The sequence below is a fragment of the Babylonia areolata genome, chromosome 34 (assembly GCF_041734735.1).
Source record: "Babylonia areolata isolate BAREFJ2019XMU chromosome 34, ASM4173473v1, whole genome shotgun sequence".
Taxonomy (NCBI): Eukaryota; Metazoa; Mollusca; class Gastropoda; order Neogastropoda; family Buccinidae; genus Babylonia; species Babylonia areolata.
The window spans coordinates 8,355,559-8,376,487 of record NC_134909.1 but is presented as its reverse complement, the minus strand read 5'-3'; the positions used below and the strand labels follow the sequence as shown (position 1 = coordinate 8,376,487).

The following is a 20,929-nucleotide window of genomic DNA, read 5'->3' as shown; positions in this document are numbered from 1 at the left end:
CTGGCCATATGTTGCTATTAAACCTGAAAAGTTGCTGACCACATGTTGCTATTAAACCTGAACAGTTGCTGGCCATATGTTGCCATTAAACTTCAACAGATGCTGGCCATATGTTGCCATTAAACCTGAACAAACTATCAGGTGTTTGCCAAATGTTGCTAATAAATCTGAACAGGTGCCCATCATATATTGCCATTAAACCTAAACAAACTATCAAAGTGCTTGCCATAATCATGTTGCCATTAAATCTGAACAGGTGCTCACTTGCCTTTAAATCAATAAACTATCTGGTGCTTGCCATATGTTGCCATTAAATCTGAACAGGTGCTCGCCGTATGTTGCCTTTAAACATAGGACAAACTGTCAGGTGCTTGCCATATGTTGCCATTAAACCTGAACAAACTATCAGGTGCTCACCATATGTTGCCATTAAATCTGAACAAACTATCAGGTGCTTGCCATAAGTTGATTAAATCTGAACAGGTGCTCACCATATGTTGCATTTAAATCTGAACAAACTGTCAGGTGCTTGCCATATGTTGCCATTCATTTGTAAAAGCATCTGCAATGAGCTTTACGTACATATATTCTGTTGTTTAAGAGATGTAAATACCCAGCTGAATCATACCCCCCCCCCTCTCCCAGCAAATTTCATGTACACAGATCTGTTCCCAAGCTTTAAAAACACACATGAATCAATCACAGATTTCAAACACAGTGAGTTCAATTCTTGTAGGCACTGCCCTCCAGAAAAGACGTGTGGATGAACAACTAACATCAAACACAGCAGCTTCAGTTCCACTGAATAACAATCATATAGTCATCTTTATAGTTATCTTTAAAACAAGACAGCAACAAACTCCATTCATGTGTATTTTGTCATTCAATCATGTTACACAGATGAATGAACCATTAAACTTGAAACACAGAAGCTGTGGTAAAGCATGTGGCTATTTACAAAACCTCAAAAACCTTAAGTACATTTCAAAAGAGCAAAACCCCTGAAGCTCCATTTTCATTCTGTGCACATTAAGCCACTATTGTCCATGATTTTACAAAATGCATTAATAAGCAAATCACATAAGTAACACTACAAACATTGATCATGCAAGAAGGAAGTGAGCATTGGTGAAAATCAGCAACACTGAGTGACAGTGGTAAAACGGAAGTGATTGCTGAAAATGGTATGGGGCAAATCACTTTGCTAGGGTTTTTGCCCACTAAAAATCTATTTTACATGGATCCTCAAGAAAAATCAAATCAACATATGTACATTCTTTTTTTTTTTTTTCTTTTTTTTTTACTGTTGGTATCAGTGCCAAGTGTCTAAAAGATGAACATCATTTTCATGGATATGACACATACAAAGGAAGCTTTGGAAATAAAAAAGGAATTCACCATTAACGTTGGGAATGTGACACAAAGCTGCTGCAATGAACTGGTTACAAGGTATTGCTAGAAGCTGAAACCCTAACAACAGTGCCCCACTGCCCGAGGGTAATCTGTGACCTTGTAGCCCAAGGAAGTCTGTACAATCAAAACAACACTGATCCCAATGAAGTGACCTGCTGGCTGTCATAGCTGCTGCATCAAGCGATGCCGGTAAACAAAGCATGGTCAGGTGGTAGGAAGTGATGAGTGGGTGATGGGCCCTGCTTCAGCCTCCACACACACTGCTGGCCGGAGACAAAGTGCTGCTGCTGACGGCTGGGTCACAACAGTTCACACATACTCCCAGTGAGAAAAAACAACACCCCCCGCCCAAAAAAAAACAACAACAACCAGTACATGGCACCATAAAAATGGATCAAACATTCATGAGCATAGGGGAGAGGAGGGCAGGGGATGAGGGTGTGGAACCAAGGGAAGTTTCAGTTTCAGTGAGCTGTGAGAACATGCAATTCCATATATACAAAACCACATCTGCTGATGAAAAAACAAACAAAGAACAACAACAACAACAAAAACCCATAGCAGATGCCTGACCTTCACTGATGGAGCCAACACGCTGATCAAGCGTTGAGAGTCCATCCTGGGTTTGTGCACATGAAAACGAACATGAAATAAAACATGGGGAAGACAGCAAGAAGGTGAAGGTGGGGGTGGTGTGGCAATGCTGAGACCTGAGGACTGTGGCTCCCTGCCTGGAGATGAGGAAGGACTGAGACAGCAGCAATGGGTTACAAGGAGTGATCAGAACATGACACTCTGCTTAAAGATCAGACTGATGCGCCCCTAGCCTATCTCAACGTTCCTGCACGCCTCTGTGTCATCCACTTTGACAACTGACATGGCGAAGAGGACACAGACCACATTGATGAGATGCTTCCAAAAACTTCTCCACATCTTGTACAAGAGATCACATCACCAATGAAGAAGTGAGAAACCATCAGGCAAACCGCCCAAAACAAAAAAAAAACCACACCATGGTGAAGAAACACAAACTGAAGTGGCACGTGTCACAATCACAGTCCTGTAAAGCACAGTGCAAGGAAGAAGAAGGAGAGGCAGACAGAAAAAGAGACGACAGGACACTACCCCAGTATGGACAGGCCTGAGACACAGTGACGCCCTCAGAGAGACCAGGAACAGAGAGAACTGGCTGCCAGATCATCAGTGCTGTCTCCACGGTTGTGTGACTTTGGGACAGAGGAAGAAGAGAGAGAGACTGTGGGATCTGGGCTGCGGATCATCAGTGCTGTCTCCACGGTTGTGTGACTTTGGGACAGAGGAAGAAGAGAGACAGACTGTGGGATCTGGGCTGCGGATCATCAGTGCTGTCTCCACGGTTGTGTGACTTTGGGACAGAGGAAGAAGAGAGACAGACTGTGGGATCTGGGCTGCGGATCATCAGTGCTGTCTCCACGGTTGTGTGACTTTGGGACAGAGGAAGAAGAGAGAGAGACTGTGGGATCTGGGCTGCGGATCATCAGTGCTGTCTCCACGGTTGTGTGACTTTGGGACAGAGGAAGAAGAGAGACAGACTGTGGGATCTGGGCTGCGGATCATCAGTGCTGTCTCCACGGTTGTGTGACTTTGGGACAGAGGAAGAAGAGAGAGAGACTGTGGGATCTGGGCTGCGGATCATCAGTGCTGTCTCCACGGTTGTGTGACTTTGGGACAGAGGAAGAAGAGAGACAGACTGTGGGATCTGGGCTGCGGATCATCAGTGCTGTCTCCACGGTTGTGTGACTTTGGGACAGAGGAAGAAGAGAGACAGACTGTGGAATCTGGGCTGCGGATCATCAGTGCTGTCTCCACGGTTGTGTGACTTTGGGACAGAGGAAGAAGAGAGAGAGACTGTGGGATCTGGGCTGCGGATCATCAGTGCTGTCTCCACGGTTGTGTGACTTTGGGACAGAGGAAGAAGAGAGACAGACTGTGGGATCTGGGCTGCGGATCATCAGTGCTGTCTCCACGGTTGTGTGACTTTGGGACAGAGGAAGAAGAGAGACAGACTGTGGGATCTGGGCTGCGGATCATCAGTGCTGTCTCCACGGTTGTGTGACTTTGGGACAGAGGAAGAAGAGAGACAGACTGTGGGATCTGGGCTGCGGATCATCAGTGCTGTCTCCACGGTTGTGTGACTTTGGGACAGAGGAAGAAGAGAGACAGACTGTGGGATCTGGGCTGCGGATCATCAGTGCTGTCTCCACGGTTGTGTGACTTTGGGACAGAGGAAGAAGAGAGACAGACTGTGGGATCTGGGCTGCGGATCATCAGTGCTGTCTCCACGGTTGTGTGACTTTGGGACAGAGGAAGAAGAGAGACAGACTGTGGGATCTGGGCTGCGGATCATCAGTGCTGTCTCCACGGTTGTGTGACTTTGGGACAGAGGAAGAAGAGAGACAGACTGTGGGATCTGGGCTGCGGATCATCAGTGCTGTCTCCACGGTTGTGTGACTTTGGGACAGAGGAAGAAGAGAGAGAGACTGTGGGATCTGGGCTGCGGATCATCAGTGCTGTCTCCACGGTTGTGTGACTTTGGGACAGAGGAAGAAGAGAGACAGACTGTGGGATCTGGGCTGCGGATCATCAGTGCTGTCTCCACGGTTGTGTGACTTTGGGACAGAGGAAGAAGAGAGACAGACTGTGGGATCTGGGCTGCGGATCATCAGTGCTGTCTCCACGGTTGTGTGACTTTGGGACAGAGGAAGAAGAGAGACAGACTGTGGGATCTGGGCTGCGGATCATCAGTGCTGTCTCCACGGTTGTGTGACTTTGGGACAGAGGAAGAAGAGAGACAGACTGTGGAATCTGGGCTGCGGATCATCAGTGCTGTCTCCACGGTTGTGTGACTTTGGGATAGAGGAAGAAGAGAGAGAGACTGTGGGATCTGGGCTGCGGATCATCAGTGCTGTCTCCACGGTTGTGTGACTTTGGGACAGAGGAAGAAGAGAGACAGACTGTGGGATCTGGGCTGCGGATCATCAGTGCTGTCTCCACGGTTGTGTGACTTTGGGACAGAGGAAGAAGAGAGACAGACTGTGGGATCTGGGCTGCGGATCATCAGTGCTGTCTCCACGGTTGTGTGACTTTGGGACAGAGGAAGAAGAGAGACAGACTGTGGGATCTGGGCTGCGGATCATCAGTGCTGTCTCCACGGTTGTGTGACTTTGGGACAGAGGAAGAAGAGAGACAGACTGTGGGATCTGGGCTGCGGATCATCAGTGCTGTCTCCACGGTTGTGTGACTTTGGGACAGAGGAAGAAGAGAGAGAGACTGTGGGATCTGGGCTGCGGATCATCAGTGCTGTCTCCATGGTTGTGTGACTTTGGGACAGAGGAAGAAGAGAGAGAGACTGTGGGATCTGGGCTGCGGATCATCAGTGCTGTCTCCACGGTTGTGTGACTTTGGGACAGAGGAAGAAGAGAGACAGACTGTGGGATCTGGGCTGCGGATCATCAGTGCTGTCTCCACGGTTGTGTGACTTTGGGACAGAGGAAGAAGAGAGACAGACTGTGGGATCTGGGCTGCGGATCATCAGTGCTGTCTCCACGGTTGTGTGACTTTGGGACAGAGGAAGAAGAGAGACAGACTGTGGGATCTGGGCTGCGGATCATCAGTGCTGTCTCCACGGTTGTGTGACTTTGGGACAGAGGAAGAAGAGAGACAGACTGTGGGATCTGGGCTGCGGAACTGAACAGCAAGGGTGAGCCGCAGCAAACTGATGATACACAAACACTCAGACGGACTTCTTTCATGACACCACTGGATACAATGTATATATTCAATATCCTCCATTGGCAAGGCTAAATCAATCCAACAAAACTGAGTAAGCAGATACAGTAAATCACTTTAACAAAACAGAGTAAGCAATAAACAGTTCAAAAGCCCCCATATGTACAATCTCCAATAGCACATTTTTAATCGACATACAAAAAGCTAAGATTTTTTTTTTCATTCTGGATACACTTTGCTAAAACAAAGCTCTAGGCACCTATTTCCAGTCAGCTCATACATTTTCATTTTTATGCTTGGTCTTCAATTTATTAAAGAAAAACTGTTGAGCAATGGGCTTATCTTTCAACTGATTCTGCAGTTGTACACAAATTACAGTTTTGCTGATAGTAAAATTTCATCAGACACTTCCCTCTGGTTCATGGAATTACAGTGACTGAAAAATACCAGTTTATATTGCCATTCTCATGTAGTTTTCACATGTTTTTCTTATTAATTACTGCAGAATTCATTTTCAGAAATATATCCCAATCTAATTCATCTTTATCTGCACATACTGTGTCTAATAGCTTTTCCCTTTTAAACCGCCTGTGTTTTTCTCAGCTGGATTTGCCAATACAAGTTTTTTTCCCTCAAAGAATGCAGATACAAAGATTCTTTTTCTTCTTTTAAACTGAACCCCCCCCCCCCCTCCAAAAAAAAAGGACACAATTGCTGCCCGCCCCCCCCTGCACTCAAACACCTTAAACCTTTCCCTCTACCAGTCAACCCATCTTACATTAACCACCAGAGAACACTATTCTGATCATGACTACCGCATTTCACATCAAATATGTATCCGTCGCAATGTACATGCATACACATGTACTTACCCACACATACATGCACACACGCCGCACCCACAATCATTAAGGAAGAAAAATGCAGCAAAACCCAAAGTATTCACAATCCACCACTCTTACTCAAAATCTGAAGCCCTTGAGAGTCATGGTTAAAAAGACGTTTTGGAAGCCAGCTTCGGACAAAAAAACAACAACAACAACAAAAGATAACTGACAGAAAAAGGCACAATTTCCCAGGAAAGAATAACTTGGGTACCGGTGCTGTGTCCTGCAGGACAGAAGCATTTTCAGTGTCGGCCTTCAAGCCCCCGTGATCGGCGGGTGCTTCAAGTCCAGCGACCCTGAAGAAGCAGTCGCTGATCAGCAGTCTAGGACTTTGGAGGGAAACGGACCTCCATATACTCCGTCTTCTCACGAGGTGGTGGCCGTTCATTGTGCTGCTGATCCCTCTGGAAGCCCACCGCCGCGTACAGCAGACCATCCTCGCTCTTGTAGAAGAAACCTTCAGTTCCACCATCGATCTGCAACAAAAGGTGTGGGGGAGTTAGAGACAGAAGCCTTGGGACCCAGTGGACCGAGGTGTGGGGGAGTTAGAGACAGGACCCAGTGGACTGAGGTGTGAAGTTAGAGACAGGACCCAGTGGACTGAGGTGTGAAGTTAGAGACAGGACCCAGTGGACTGAGGTGTGAGGGAGTTAGAGACAGGAACTTGTGGACTGAGGTGTGGGGGAGTTAGAGACAGGACCCAGTGGACTGAGATGTGAAGTTAGAGACAGGACCCAGTGGACTGAGGTGTGAAGTTAGAGACAGGACCCAGTGGACTGAGGTGTGGGGGTAGTTAGAGACAGGACCCAGTGGACTGAGGTGTGAAATTAGAGACAGGACCCAGTGGACTGAGGTGTGAAGTTAGAGACAGGACCCAGTGGACTGAGGTGTGGGGGGAGTGAGAGACAGGACCCAGTGGACTGAGGTGTGGGGGAGTTAGAGACAGGAACTTGTGGACTGAGGTGTGGGGGGAGTTAGAGACAGGACCCAGTGGACTGAGGTGTGGGGGAGTTAGAGACAGGAACTTGTGGACTGAGGTGTGAAGTTAGAGACAGGACCCAGTGGACTGAGGTGTGGGGGAGTTAGAGACAGGACCCAGTGGACTGAGGTGTGAAGTTAGAGACAGGACCCAGTGGACTGAGGTGTGAAGTTAGAGACAGGACCCAGTGGACTGAGGTGTGAAGTTAGAGACAGAAGCCTTGGGACCCAGTGGACTGAGGTGTGGGGGAGTTAAGAGACAGGACCCAGTGGACTGAGGTGTGAAGTTAGAGACAGAAGCCTTGCGACCCAGTGGACTCAGGTTTGGGGGGAGTTAGAGACAGGACCCAGTGGACTGAGGTGTGGGGGAGTTAGAGACAGAAGACTTGCGACCCAGTGGACTGAGGTGTGAAGTTAGAGACAGAAGCCTTGTGACCCAGTGGACTGAGGTGTGAAGTTAGAGACAGAAGCCTTGTGACCCAGTGGACTGAGGTGTGAAGTTAGAGACAGAAGCCTTGTGACCCAGTGGACTGAGGTGTGAAGTTAGAGACAGAAGCCTTGTGACCCAGTGGACAGAGGTGTGAAGTTAGAGACAGAAGCCTTGTGACCAAATGGACTGAGGTGTGAAGTTAGAGACAGAAGCCTTGTGTCCCAGTGGACTGAGGTGTGAAGTTAGAGACAGAAGCCTTGTGACCAAATGGACTGAGGTGTGGGGGGAGTTAGAGACAGGACCCAGTGGACTGAGGTGTGAAGTTAGAGACAGGACCCAGTGGAATGAGGTGTGGGGGAGTTAGAGACAGGACCCAGTGGACTGAGGTGTGAAGTTAGAGACAGGACCCAGTGGAATGAGGTGGGGGGGAGTTAGAGACAGGACCCAGTGGACTGAGGTGTGAAGTTAGAGACAGGACCCAGTGGAATGAGGTGTGAAGTTAGAGACAGGACCCAGTGGAATGAGGTGTGGGGGGAGTTAGAGACAGGAACCAGTGGACTGTGTGAAAGAATAAAATGAACTTCAGCTGGAAGGCCTCTTTCCATGGAGTGAGATACCGACCATTAATTGTTAATGATGAAATCTTTTATTATCTGTCTGTCTGTCTCTCTCTCTGTTCATACCATCGTATTAAATCCATATCTGTCTATCCATCTGTCTGTCTGTATCCTCTCTGCTTACTCCATTCTGTTCAACCCATACCTGTCTGTCTGTAAATCTCTGCTCCACATCTGTCTGTATCTTTTTGCTCACTCCACTCTATTCATTCCATATATGTTTCAGTGTTCATATATATATATGAACTTCGTTTCCACCACACCATTTATACCTTGTCTATCTGAGTATAATATACTGTGTGTTGACTCATGGTATGAACAAGCATGCAAGTTCAAATTTTAAAAAGGCAATGAATGTTGTCATGTTGATGGTGTCAGTATGATTCCTGACTGCATGCCCCCACACTGCTGAGACAAGTTGTTGTTTTTTTCCTTGTTCAACTGCTGACGATATGTTGCCATTAAACCCGAACAGGTGCTGACCATATGTTGCAATTAAACCTGAACAGTTGCTGACAATATGTTGCTGCTAAACCTGAACAGTTGCTGGCCAAATGTTGCTGTTAAACCTGAACAGTTGCTGGTTATATGTTGCTGTTAAACCTGAACAGTTGCTGACCATATGTTGCAATTAAACCTGAACAGCTGCTGGCCATATGTTGATGTTAACCTTGAACAGTTGCTGACCATATGTTGCTGCTAACCTGAACAGCTGCTGGCCATATGTTTCAATTAAACCTGAACAGTTGCTGGCCATATGTTGCTGCTAACCTGAACAGCTGCTGGCCATATGTTTCAATTAAACCTGAACAGTTTCTGGCCATATGTTGCTGTTAAACCTGAACAGTTCCTGGCCATATGTTGCTGTTAAACCTGAACAGTTGCTGACAATAAGTTGCTGTAAAACCTGAACAGTTGCTGGCTATATGTTGCTTTTAAACCTGAACAGTTGCTGACCACATGTTGCAGTTAAACCTGAACAGTTGCTGGCCATATGTTGATGTTAAACCTGAACAGTTGCTTACGAGATGTTGCTGCTCAACATGAACAGTTGCTGACCGTATGTTGTTGTTAAACCTGAACAGTTCCTGGCCATATGTTGCTGCTAAACCTGAACAGTTCCTCGCCATATGTTGCTGTTAAACCTAAACAGTTGCTGGCCAAATGTTGCTATTAAACCTGAACAGTTGCTGACCATATGCTGATGTTAAACCTGAACAGTTGCTGGCCATATTTTGCTGTTAAACCTGAACAGTTGCTGACCATATGTTGCTGCTAAATCTGAACAGTTCCTGGCCATATGTTGCTGTTAAACGTGAATGGCTGCAGGCCATATGTTGATGTTAAACCTGAACAATTGCTGGCCCTATGTTGCTGCTAATCCTGAACAGTTGCTGACCATATGTTGCTGCTAAACCTGAACAGTTGCTGGCCAAATGTTGCTGTTAAACCTGAACAGTTCCTGGCCATATGTTGCTGCTAAACCTGAACAGATGCTGGCCAAATGTTGCTGTTAAACCTGAACAGTTGCTGACCATATGTTGCTGCTAAACCTGAACAGTTGCTGGCCAAATGTTGCTGTTAAACCTGAACAGTTGCTGACCATATGTTGCTGTTAAAACTGAACAACTAGTTGCTGACCATATGTTGCTGTTAAACCTGAACAGTTTCTGGCCATATGCTGATGTTAAACCTGAACAGTTGCTGGCCATATGTTGCTGCTAAACCTGAACAGTTGCTGGCCAAATGTTGCTGTTAAACCTGAACAGTTGCTGACCATATGTTGCTGTTAAAACTGAACAACTAGTCGCTGACCATATGTTGCTGTTAAACCTGAACAGTTGCTGGCCAAATGTTGCTGTTAAACCTGAACAGTTGCTGACCACCATATGTTGCAATTAAACCTGAACAGTTGCTGACCATATGTTGCCAATAAACCTCAACAGCTGCTGGCCATATGTTGCCATTAAACATATCTATCATCTGTACCTTTTAATTTAAAGCAAATGTAAGTGGAAATCCCCTCCCAGCATATAAGAAAATGGCACTAGCACCCAAATGCAGTGACAAGCCTGACTACAGAAAATGGTGGCCTCTGATATTTCACATTAGTTTTGTAAATCCCTCTTCTTCCAACTCTGTGCTCCACTTCGGTGCTAAAAAAGCAAGTGGCTGCATAACCACTTGGCCCGAAACTAATACAACGCTAACACCACTTCAATATGAGGCTGAGAAAAGGTGATTCCTCTCTTCAGACAACACTGCCATGTAGTGATACTGCAACCACCATGCCTTTTGAGGTGTGCGTGTGCATCTGAATCATGATTATCAGTTTGGATGCTCTTATACTATGTGTTGTCCTGTCTGTGCTAAAAGCACGACAACAAATAATTCTCTGAGATGAGTCCAGTCTGTGCAAAAGGCATGAAACTCAATAACTCTGAGACGCGTCATGTCAGTGCTTAAAAGCATCAAGAAAAGAGAGTAAGAGAGCAAGAGAGACAGAGAGAGATACACAGTGAAAGAGATGCATGCTATGCATCCTTCATTTGAACTGAGTTGTGGCCTGCAGCTTACACCTGCACTGCATGTCTATGGATATTCTAGAACAGGAAAAGCAAACAATCAGTTGATTAGCTCCGTCAATACGTCTTTTTCTCAGCGTAAGATACAATGCTCGATTATGCATTGACATTACATCAGAGCATTGCATTAAATCACTGAATAGCTCTTCATTAATTGTGTTTGATCCAAGATAATGATACTGTAATTCTTTGTAGCAGGCACAAATACAAATAAAATGTACTTTATTTTCTATTTGATCTTTGCAAAAACTACATATAACCCTTGATGTATTGTCTTGAACAAATCGAAAAGCATATCTATCTAATGCAGAGACAGACAGACAGACAGAGACAGAGCAAGAAAAATAGAGAGAGAAAAAGCAAGAGAGACAGACAAGGGTATTCACTAAAGAGAGAGACAGAACCAAAGACAGAGGGAACAAGAGAGAGAGAGAGACAAGAGAGCAAGAGTAAGACAAACAGAGTGAAAGCAAGAGAGGCAGAGAGACCTCAGCAGAGCAAGAGGGAGAGAGAGAGGGGGGGAAAGAGAGCAAGTGGGAGAGAGAGAGAGAAAGAAAGAGAGCAAGAGGGCGAGAGACAGCAGGAAAGCGAGACACAGAGACAGAGACCTCAGCAGAACAAGAGGAGACAGAAACACACCTTGGGGCCAGCAGGAGGGCCCCTGGCCACAGCACCCTTCTCTCCGTCTTCAAACTGGTGGTTTTCGTACACGTCCCCTTCACCCTGTCTCGGGGCCACGGAAGGGCCAGGCATGTTGCCGTACACATCTGTTTGTGTCAACACCACGCAGATCATCAGCAAACTGCCTGACCAGTCAGTGTGATCGTCATGTTTGTCTGACCCAGTCAGTGTGTGATCGTCATGTTTGTCTGACCCAGTCAGTGTGTGATCATCATGTTTGTCTGACCAGTCAATGTATGATAGTCATGTTTGTCTGACCAGTCAATGTGTGATCATCATGTTTGTCTGACCAGTCAGTGTATGATAGTCATGTTTGCCTGACCAGTCAGTGTATGATAGTCATGTTTGTCTGACCAGTCAGTGTGTGATAGTCATGTTTGTCTGACCAGTCAGTGTATGATAGTCATGTTTGCCTGACCAGTCAGTGTATGATAGTCATGTTTGTCTGACCAGTCAGTGTGTGATCGTCATGTTTGTCTGACCAGTCAGTGTGTGATTGTCATGTTTGTCTGACCCAGTCAATGTACGATAGTCATGTTTGTCTGACCAGTCAATGTACGATAGTCATGTTTGTCTGACCAGTCAGTGTGTGATAGTCATGTTTGTCTGACCAGTCAATGTATGATAGTCATGTTTGTCTGACCAGTCAGTGTGTGATAGTCATGTTTGTCTGACCAGTCAGTGTGTGATAGTCATGTTTGTCTGACCCAGTCAGTGTGCGATCTTCATGTTTGTCTGACCAGTCAGTGTGTGATAGTCATGTTTGTCTGACCAGTCAGTGTGTGATAGTCATGTTTGTCTGACCAGTCAATGTATGATAGTCATGTTTGTCTGACCAGTCAGTGTGTGATAGTCATGTTTGTCTGACCAGTCAGTGTATGATAGTCATGTTTGTCTGACCAGTCAGTGTGTGATCGTCATGTTTGTCTGACCAGTCAGTGTATGATAGTCATGTTTGTCTGACCAGTCAGTGTGTGATTGTCATGTTTGTCTGACCAGTCAATGTACGATAGTCATGTTTGTCTGACCAGTCAGTGTGTGATAGTCATGTTTGTCTGACCAGTCAATGTATGATAGTCATGTTTGTCTGACCAGTCAGTGTGTGATAGTCATGTTTGTCTGACCAGTCAGTGTGTGATAGTCATGTTTGTCTGACCCAGTCAGTGTGCGATCTTCATGTTTGTCTGACCAGTCAGTGTGTGATAGTCATGTTTGTCTGACCAGTCAGTGTGTGATAGTCATGTTTGTCTGACCAGTCAATGTATGATAGTCATGTTTGTCTGACCAGTCAGTGTGTGATAGTCATGTTTGTCTGACCAGTCAGTGTATGATAGTCATGTTTGTCTGACCAGTCAGTGTGTGATCGTCATGTTTGTCTGACCAGTCAGTGTATGATAGTCATGTTTGTCTGACCAGTCAGTGTGTGATTGTCATGTTTGTCTGACCAGTCAATGTATGATAGTCATGTTTGTCTGACCAGTCAGTGTGTGATAGTCATGTTTGTCTGACCCAGTCAGTGTGCGATCTTCATGTTTGTCTGACCAGTCAGTGTGTGATAATCATGTTTGTCTGACCAGTCAATGTATGACAGTCATGTTTGCCTGACCAGTCAGTGTGTGATAATCATGTTTGCCTGACCCAGTCAATGTACGATAGTCATGTTTGCCTGACCAGTCAGTGTGTGATAGTCATGTTTGTCTGACCAGTCAATATATGACAGTCATGTTTGCCTGACCCAGTCAATGTATGATAGTCATGTTTGTTTGACCAGACAATGTAAGATAGTCATGTTTGTCTGACCAGTCAGTATGTGATAGTCATGTTTATCTGACCAGTCAATATATGATAGTCATGTTTGTCTGACCCAGTCAATGTATGATAGTCATGTTTGCCTGACCCAGTCAATGTATGATAGTCATGTTTGTCTGACCAGTCAATGTATGATAGTCATGTTTGTCTGACCCAGTCAGTGTATGATAGTCATGTTTGTCTGACCCAGTCAATGTATGATAGTCATGTTTGTCTGACCCAGTCAATGTATGATGGTCATGGCGGCCTGACCAGTCAATGTATGATAGTCATGGTGGCCTGACCAGTCAATGTACAATAGTCTGTCCATCAGAACAGCAGGAGGCAACCTCTGTCCTGACACTATACAGGCATAAATTTGATTAAAGTGGAGAGTGTCTTGCACAGGTTACATCCCTACTCTCTCAAACAAGGATTTTAACTCACTCAGTACGGCCAGTCCTCTCTTCTCCTCTACACAGACCCCTCGGATGTCCAGTGGGTTTCTCTATGACCCGACCTTTAGCTTCCGTCGTCAGAATTGTGGTATTCTTTGTCAACATTCACCTCTTCAGTGTAAGAGCCTTCCGCTTGTAATATTTTGATGGTTGTAATTGGGGTGAAACGCTGTCAACGTCGTCTCTTTCGCCGTTCGTATGGAGAGAGTTAAGACAGTCTCTGTTGGGACGGTCCCAAAAGGCCACAAGTTGTGTGTGTGTGTGTGTGTGTGTGTGTGTGTGTGTGTGTGTGTGTAATGTTAATGAAAACATACATTCTGATCTTGGTCAGATGTGAATTTTACATGGTTAAATATGGGCCTGGAAAATGAACTGACAGAGGCTGTTGCACAGAAAACATTAAATTTCAAACAACAACAACAACAACAAATGCTGAAGGATTTATTACATTTTTTACGGAATGTACTGTATGGACTGACTCCATAATGATTATGTCTGTGTGTATATATATATATATATATATATATATATATATATATATATATATATATATAAAATATTCTACCAATTTTTATTTCTCAAAGCATTTGAAGCTGCAGATAAAATGCCAGTGTAAAAGTTTACCAAACTGCGTGCACACACACACACGTGCACGCGCGCGCACGCACATACACACACACACACACCAAATTATAATTTGAAGCTGCAGATAAAATGTCAGAGTAAAAGTTTACCAAACCACACAGACACAGACACACACACACACCAAAATGTAATAATTTCAAAGACCTACTCTGTATACAACTCAAGACAAAATATATTACTAACTAAACACATATATTTCATCCATGACAGTCTGATTCAATGGCTTATCACTATTCACTTTGAATGCAATAATCTTGGACCTGAAGCTTAATTCAACTCAATCACCTATGTCTGAATCATTTATCAATCTACAAAACATTCACTAAAAATACACAGATGAAATACTGCACAGGTCTACAACTATTGCAATCTGAATGAATCAGGACTGTGACACTTACTGGAAGGATCGTCCGTTGTGTTTGGTGGCTGAGGCACACGGCCACCTGTGAGGAAAGGAAAAAAACAACAATGCTGAGAACAAGAAAACCATTCGTGAAACAGCTTTTCTTTATGATTGACCCCAGCCAATCCCCCCCCCCTCCCCCCCCCAAACCCCCCCAAGCGATTAACTGCACTTCCTCAGGGGGTGTGACCCCCCGATCCTGGTCATCCACAGAGTTACCCATACACAGTGCACACATAATTCTATGATTACAACACCGGTCTATCAAACTTTCAAAGTCTTTATCATGACTTTTCAGCACCAATAAATCAAAACAGAACTGCTCAACATTTCTGGGCCCCGATATACGCAATAACCACACTGGACAAACCCGGTGCTTTCAGACGTATTTTCGCACCCTGAACAGCACAGACTGAAGGTCCATCTCAAGCTGTCTGTCTGATGTGACTAGGGGTGGCAGGTGCAACCCAATCTCTCTGCTCAAGGACGGACATCCCGCCAACATGTCCATATCTTCTGGTTTTAGTTCTGGAACTGTTGACTTCTGTGGCCAGGATGTGGTGTTTCTTCACACACTGTTAGCATTCCATACACAAAACGCCAGTTCGGTCATTTATCAAGTTGTTGTTGTTTTTTGTTGTTGTTGTTGTTTGGTCTTTTTTTTTCTTTTTTTTTTTTTTTGCTGCCCTACCAGTTTGTCCAGCACATTTCCTTCACTGAATCTGACAGCCATACACAGGGACACGTCAGAAACACTGGCCATCAGAATGAAGACACACTGAATCTGACAGCCATCACACCACAGATACACTGGCCATCAGAATGAAGACACACTGAATCTGACAGCCAGGACACCACAGTAACACTGGCCATCAGAATGAAGACACACTGAATCTGGCAGCCATCACACCACAGTAACACTGGCCATCAGAATGAAGACACACTGAATCTGACAGCCATCACACCACAGTAACACTGGCCATCAGAATGAAGACACACTGAATCTGACAGCCATCACACCACAGTAACACTGGCCATCAGAATGAAGACACACTGAATCTGACAGCCATCACTCCACAGTAACACTGGCCATCAGAATGAAGACACACTGAATCTGACAGCCAGGACACCACAGTAACACTGGCCATCAGAATGAAGACACACTGAATCTGACAGCCATCACACCACAGTAACACTGGCCATCAGAATGAAGACACACTGAATCTGACAGCCAGGACACCACAGATACACTGGCCATCAGAATGAAGACACACTGAATCTGACAGCCATCACTCCACAGTAACACTGGCCATCAGAATGAAGACACACTGAATCTGACAGCCAGGACACCACAGTAACACTGGCCATCAGAATGAAGACACACTGAATCTGACAGCCATCACACCACAGTAACACTGGCCATCAGAATGAAGACACACTGAATCTGACAGCCATCACTCCACAGTAACACTGGCCATCAGAATGAAGACACACTGAATCTGACAGCCATCACTCCACAGTAACACTGGCCATCAGAATGAAGACACACTGAATCTGACAGCCAGGACACCACAGTAACACTGGCCATCAGAATGAAGACACACTGAATCTGACAGCCAGGACACCACAGTAACACTGGCCATCAGAATGAAGACACACTGAATCTGACAGCCATCACACCACAGTAACACTGGCCATCAGAATGAAGACACACTGAATCTGGCAGCCATCACACCACAGTAACACTGGCCATCAGAATGAAGACACACTGAATCTGACAGCCATCACACCACAGATACACAGGCCATCAGAATGAAGACACACTGAATCTGACAGCCATCACACCACAGTAACACTGGCCATCAGAATGAAGACACACTGAATCTGACAGCCAGGACACCACAGTAACACTGGCCATCAGAATGAAGACACACTGAATCTGACAGCCATCACACCACAGTAACACTGGCCATCAGAATGAAGACACACTGAATCTGACAGCCATCACACCACAGATACACTGGCCATCAGAATGAAGACACACTGAATCTGACAGCCATCACACCACAGTAACACTGGCCATCAGAATGAAGACACACTGAATCTGACAGCCATCACACCACAGATACACTGGCCATCAGAATGAAGACACACTGAATCTGACAGCCATCACACCACAGATACACTGGCTATCAGAATGAAGACACACTGAATCTGACAGCCATCACACCACAGTAACACTGGCCATCAGAATGAAGACACACTGAATCTGACAGCCAGGACACCACAGTAACACTGGCCATCAGAATGAAGACACACTGAATCTGACAGCCATCACACCACAGTAACACTGGCCATCAGAATGAAGACACACTGAATCTGACAGCCATCACACCACAGTAACACTGGCCATCAGAATGAAGACACACTGAATCTGACAGCCATCACACCACAGTAACACTGGCCATCAGAATGAAGACACACTGAATCTGACAGCCATCACACCACAGTAACACTGGCCATCAGAATGAAGACACACTGAATCTGACAGCCATCACACCACAGTAACACTGGCCATCAGAATGAAGACACACTGAATCTGACAGCCATCACACCACAGTAACACTGGCCATCAGAATGAAGACACACTGAATCTGACAGCCATCACACCACAGTAACACTGGCCATCAGAATGAAGACACACTGAATCTGACAGCCATCACACCACAGTAACACTGGCCATCAGAATGAAGACACACTGAATCTGACAGCCAGGACACCACAGTAACACTGGCCATCAGAATGAAGACACACTGAATCTGACAGCCATCACACCACAGTAACACTGGCCATCAGAATGAAGACACACTGAATCTGACAGCCAGGACACCACAGATACACTGGCCATCAGAATGAAGACACACTGAATCTGACAGCCATCACACCACAGTAACACTGGCCATCAGAATGAAGACACACTGAATCTGACAGCCATCACACCACAGTAACACTGGCCATCAGAATGAAGACACACTGAATCTGACAGCCATCACACCACAGTAACACTGGCCATCAGAATGAAGACACACTGAATCTGACAGCCATCACACCACAGATACACTGGCCATCAGAATGAAGACACACTGAATCTGACAGCCATCACACCACAGTAACACTGGCCATCAGAATGAAGACACACTGAATCTGACAGCCATCACACCACAGTAACACTGGCCATCAGAATGAAGACACACTGAATCTGACAGCCATCACACCACAGTAACACTGGCCATCAGAATGAAGACACACTGAATCTGACAGCCAGGACACCACAGTAACACTGGCCATCAGAATGAAGACACACTGAATCTGACAGCCAGGACACCACAGTAACACTGGCCATCAGAATGAAGACACACTGAATCTGACAGCCATCACACCACAGTAACACTGGCCATCAGAATGAAGACACACTGAATCTGACAGCCATCACACCACAGTAACACTGGCCATCAGAATGAAGACACACTGAATCTGACAGCCATCACTCCACAGTAACACTGGCCATCAGAATGAAGACACACTGAATCTGACAGCCATCACACCACAGTAACACTGGCCATCAGAATGAAGACACACTGAATCTGACAGCCATCACACCACAGATACACTGGGGGGAGGGGTGCGGGGGGTGGGGGGGGGGACCAAACCAGCATGGGACGTCCCAGAACACTGGGGGCAATTTGGGACAATGACAAGCTCCCCGGGGGACCTAGAGGAGGAGGGGACGATTTGGGACATTACATCAGGTTATAACATGGACTCACTTTGTGTACACAAGTGAGTCAAAAACAACAACCAACAACATCCAGATGTGGCCAGAGAGTGTGAAGGAAGCACACCCTCCAGGAGAAATTCCCAGCTGCCGTGGAAACCATGGCAAGGACCTCCAGACTGCCTGACACACTTCTGCCACAACTGCCAGGAAGGGAGAGGCTTTTGCCTTGGGTATTTGTGGACATGCAAAGAATCAGGAGAACAACTTAGTTGCCTTAGGGGGAAAACTCCTGTCAGCTTGTATTTCTGTTTGGCACTGAACAAACAGCAAAGACGGGGGATGATTGTATTTTTGCATACCAGCGTTCTCTGCAGCCTGCGGTCTCTGCCTGGGCTTGGGTTTCACTTCCGGCTTGGCTGCTGCCCTCCCACTGGCACCTGCTGCACTCTGCTGCCGGGTCCTGTCAACCAGTGCGTACGCATTGCCGTCTTCACCTGTCGCCGCTGCCGGAGCTGGCCCCTGGTTCCAGTTCCTGGCGACATCAGAGTACACGACGCCTCCCGGGCCTGCGGCAGGTGTTGGCATCACGACAGGCACCCCTCCGCTGTGCTCCACAATTTCATAAGCGCTCGTTTGTGGCTGAGGGCGCGCTGTTGGAACTGTGGTGGAAACACCGTGAGAGTGCTGTTGTTAGTTTTTCACTTTTTCATCATGCTGCTTTCACCGCTGTACACCATGTGAATGTGTGGATTATGGGGCCTGGGTGAGAGTGCAGCTGTGCAACGTGTATGTATGTGCTGTATTTGCTTGTGGGATTCATATGAATGTGTGTGTGTGTGTGTGTATGAGGGCATGCATGTGCACACTTAAGTTTATGGACTTTGCGATTGTGTGTGTTTGAGTGGAGGGTGTGACCCTGGTGTTTGGAAGACAACAGAACTGTGCATATGTGCTATATGATGCAGTGTGTGAGCATGTGCACATGCATGCGTTTGTGTGTGCATGTGTGAGTGTGTGAGTGCATGTGTGTGTGCATGCCTAAATTTGCTGGGGTTTTGTTGCTGTTCTCTTGATTTTTGCAAAGACAATTCTATTTTCAAAGGCAAGTTGGACATTTCCTTTCACAGTGCCCACACAGATTATGCAGCAAAAATAGCACTGCATGTTATTAGGGGACTTTTTTTTTTCAAGACTCAAAAAGATCTTCAAATCAGTTCAAGGAAAAAAGGCAGAAAAGGTACAAAAAAGCAGGAAAAAAGAAAAAAGAAGTGACTTTTAAAAACATCACTAGGAGCAGAGGGGTGGGGCGTGGGGATTTTATGGGGGTGAAAGGCTAGTAGGTTGGGAGTGGAGGGGTGGGGATGTGATTTTATGGGGGTGAATGGCTAGTAGGGTGGGAGTGGAGGGGTGTGTGTGATTTTATGGGGGTGAATGGCTAATAGGGTGGGAGTGGAGGGTTGGGGGTGTGATTTTATGGGGGTGAATGGCTAATAGGGTGGGAGTGGAGGGGTGGGGGTGTGATTTTATAGGGGTGAATGGCTAGTAGGGTGGGAGTGGAGGGGTGGGGTGTGTGATCTTATGGGGGTGAATGGCTAGTAGGTTGGGAGTGGAGGGGTGGGGATGTGATTTTATGGGGGTGAATGGCTAGTAGGTTGGGAGTGGAGGGGTGGGGTGTGTGGTTTTATAGGGGTGAATGGCTAGTAGGTTGTGAGTGGAGGGGTGGGGGGCGTGGTTTTATAGGGGTGAATGGCTAGTAGGGTGGGAGTGGAGGGGTGGGGGGTGTGGTTTTATAGGGGTGATTGGCTGTAGGTTGGGAGTGGAGGGGTGGGGGTGTGATTTTATGGGGGTGAATGGCTAGTAGGGTGGGAGTGGAGGGGTGGGGGTGTGATTTTATGGGGGTGAATGGCTAGTAGGGTGGGAGTGGAGGGGTGGGGTGTGTGATTTTATAGGGGTGAATGGCTAGTAGGTTGGGAGTGGAGGGGTGGGGGGTGTGGTTTTATGGGGGTGAATGGCTAGTAGGTTGGGAGTGGAGGGGTGGGGATGTGATTTTATGGGGGTGAATGGCTAGTAGGGTGGGAGTGGAGGGGTGGGGATGTGATTTTATGGGGGTGAATGGCTAGTAGGGTGGGAGTGGAGGGGTGGGGATGTGATTTTATGGGGGTGAATGGCAAGTAGGTTGGGAGTGGAGGGGTGGGGGATGTGATTTTATGGGGGTGATGGCTAGTGGGCTGGTACTTCCCTTGCAGCGTGCTGTCAGCTTCCTGAAGTTTAGAATGGGGTGTGAACCAAGGGAACCTGTGTCTTGACCCAGTTTCTGCTCTGTGTGATTCTGTGTGTGTGTGTGTGTGTGTCCCGAGCGCACCATAACTTTGTCCGTGGAGGAAGGGGGAAAATTATATGGGAGGAGATGAGTGTCAGATGTACAGAACAGGGAAAATCACCCCCCTGACTTAAAAAAAAAAAAAAAAAAAAAAAAAAGTAACACCCCCCACTTCTCC

General features: G+C 46.4%; 2 protein-coding genes across 3 annotated transcripts in view; both read right to left on the bottom strand.

The window, feature by feature from the left end:
• Nucleotides 1-20,929, bottom strand: part of LOC143277491 (uncharacterized) — a 534,532-nt gene that overhangs the window by 61,315 nt on the left and 452,288 nt on the right. The gene's annotated exons all lie outside the window — the stretch shown is intronic.
• LOC143277489 (uncharacterized) overlaps nucleotides 807-20,929 on the bottom strand; it is a 111,907-nt gene continuing 91,784 nt past the window's right edge. The window contains exons 18-21 of the mRNA XM_076582340.1: nucleotides 18,791-19,090; nucleotides 14,649-14,693; nucleotides 11,318-11,445; nucleotides 807-6,544 (exon numbers count right to left, since the gene is read on the bottom strand). Of these exons, the coding sequence (XP_076438455.1) occupies nucleotides 6,392-6,544; nucleotides 11,318-11,445; nucleotides 14,649-14,693; nucleotides 18,791-19,090 (626 nt within the window). The 3' untranslated portion in view covers nucleotides 807-6,391. The remainder of the gene's footprint in view (nucleotides 6,545-11,317; nucleotides 11,446-14,648; nucleotides 14,694-18,790; nucleotides 19,091-20,929) is intronic.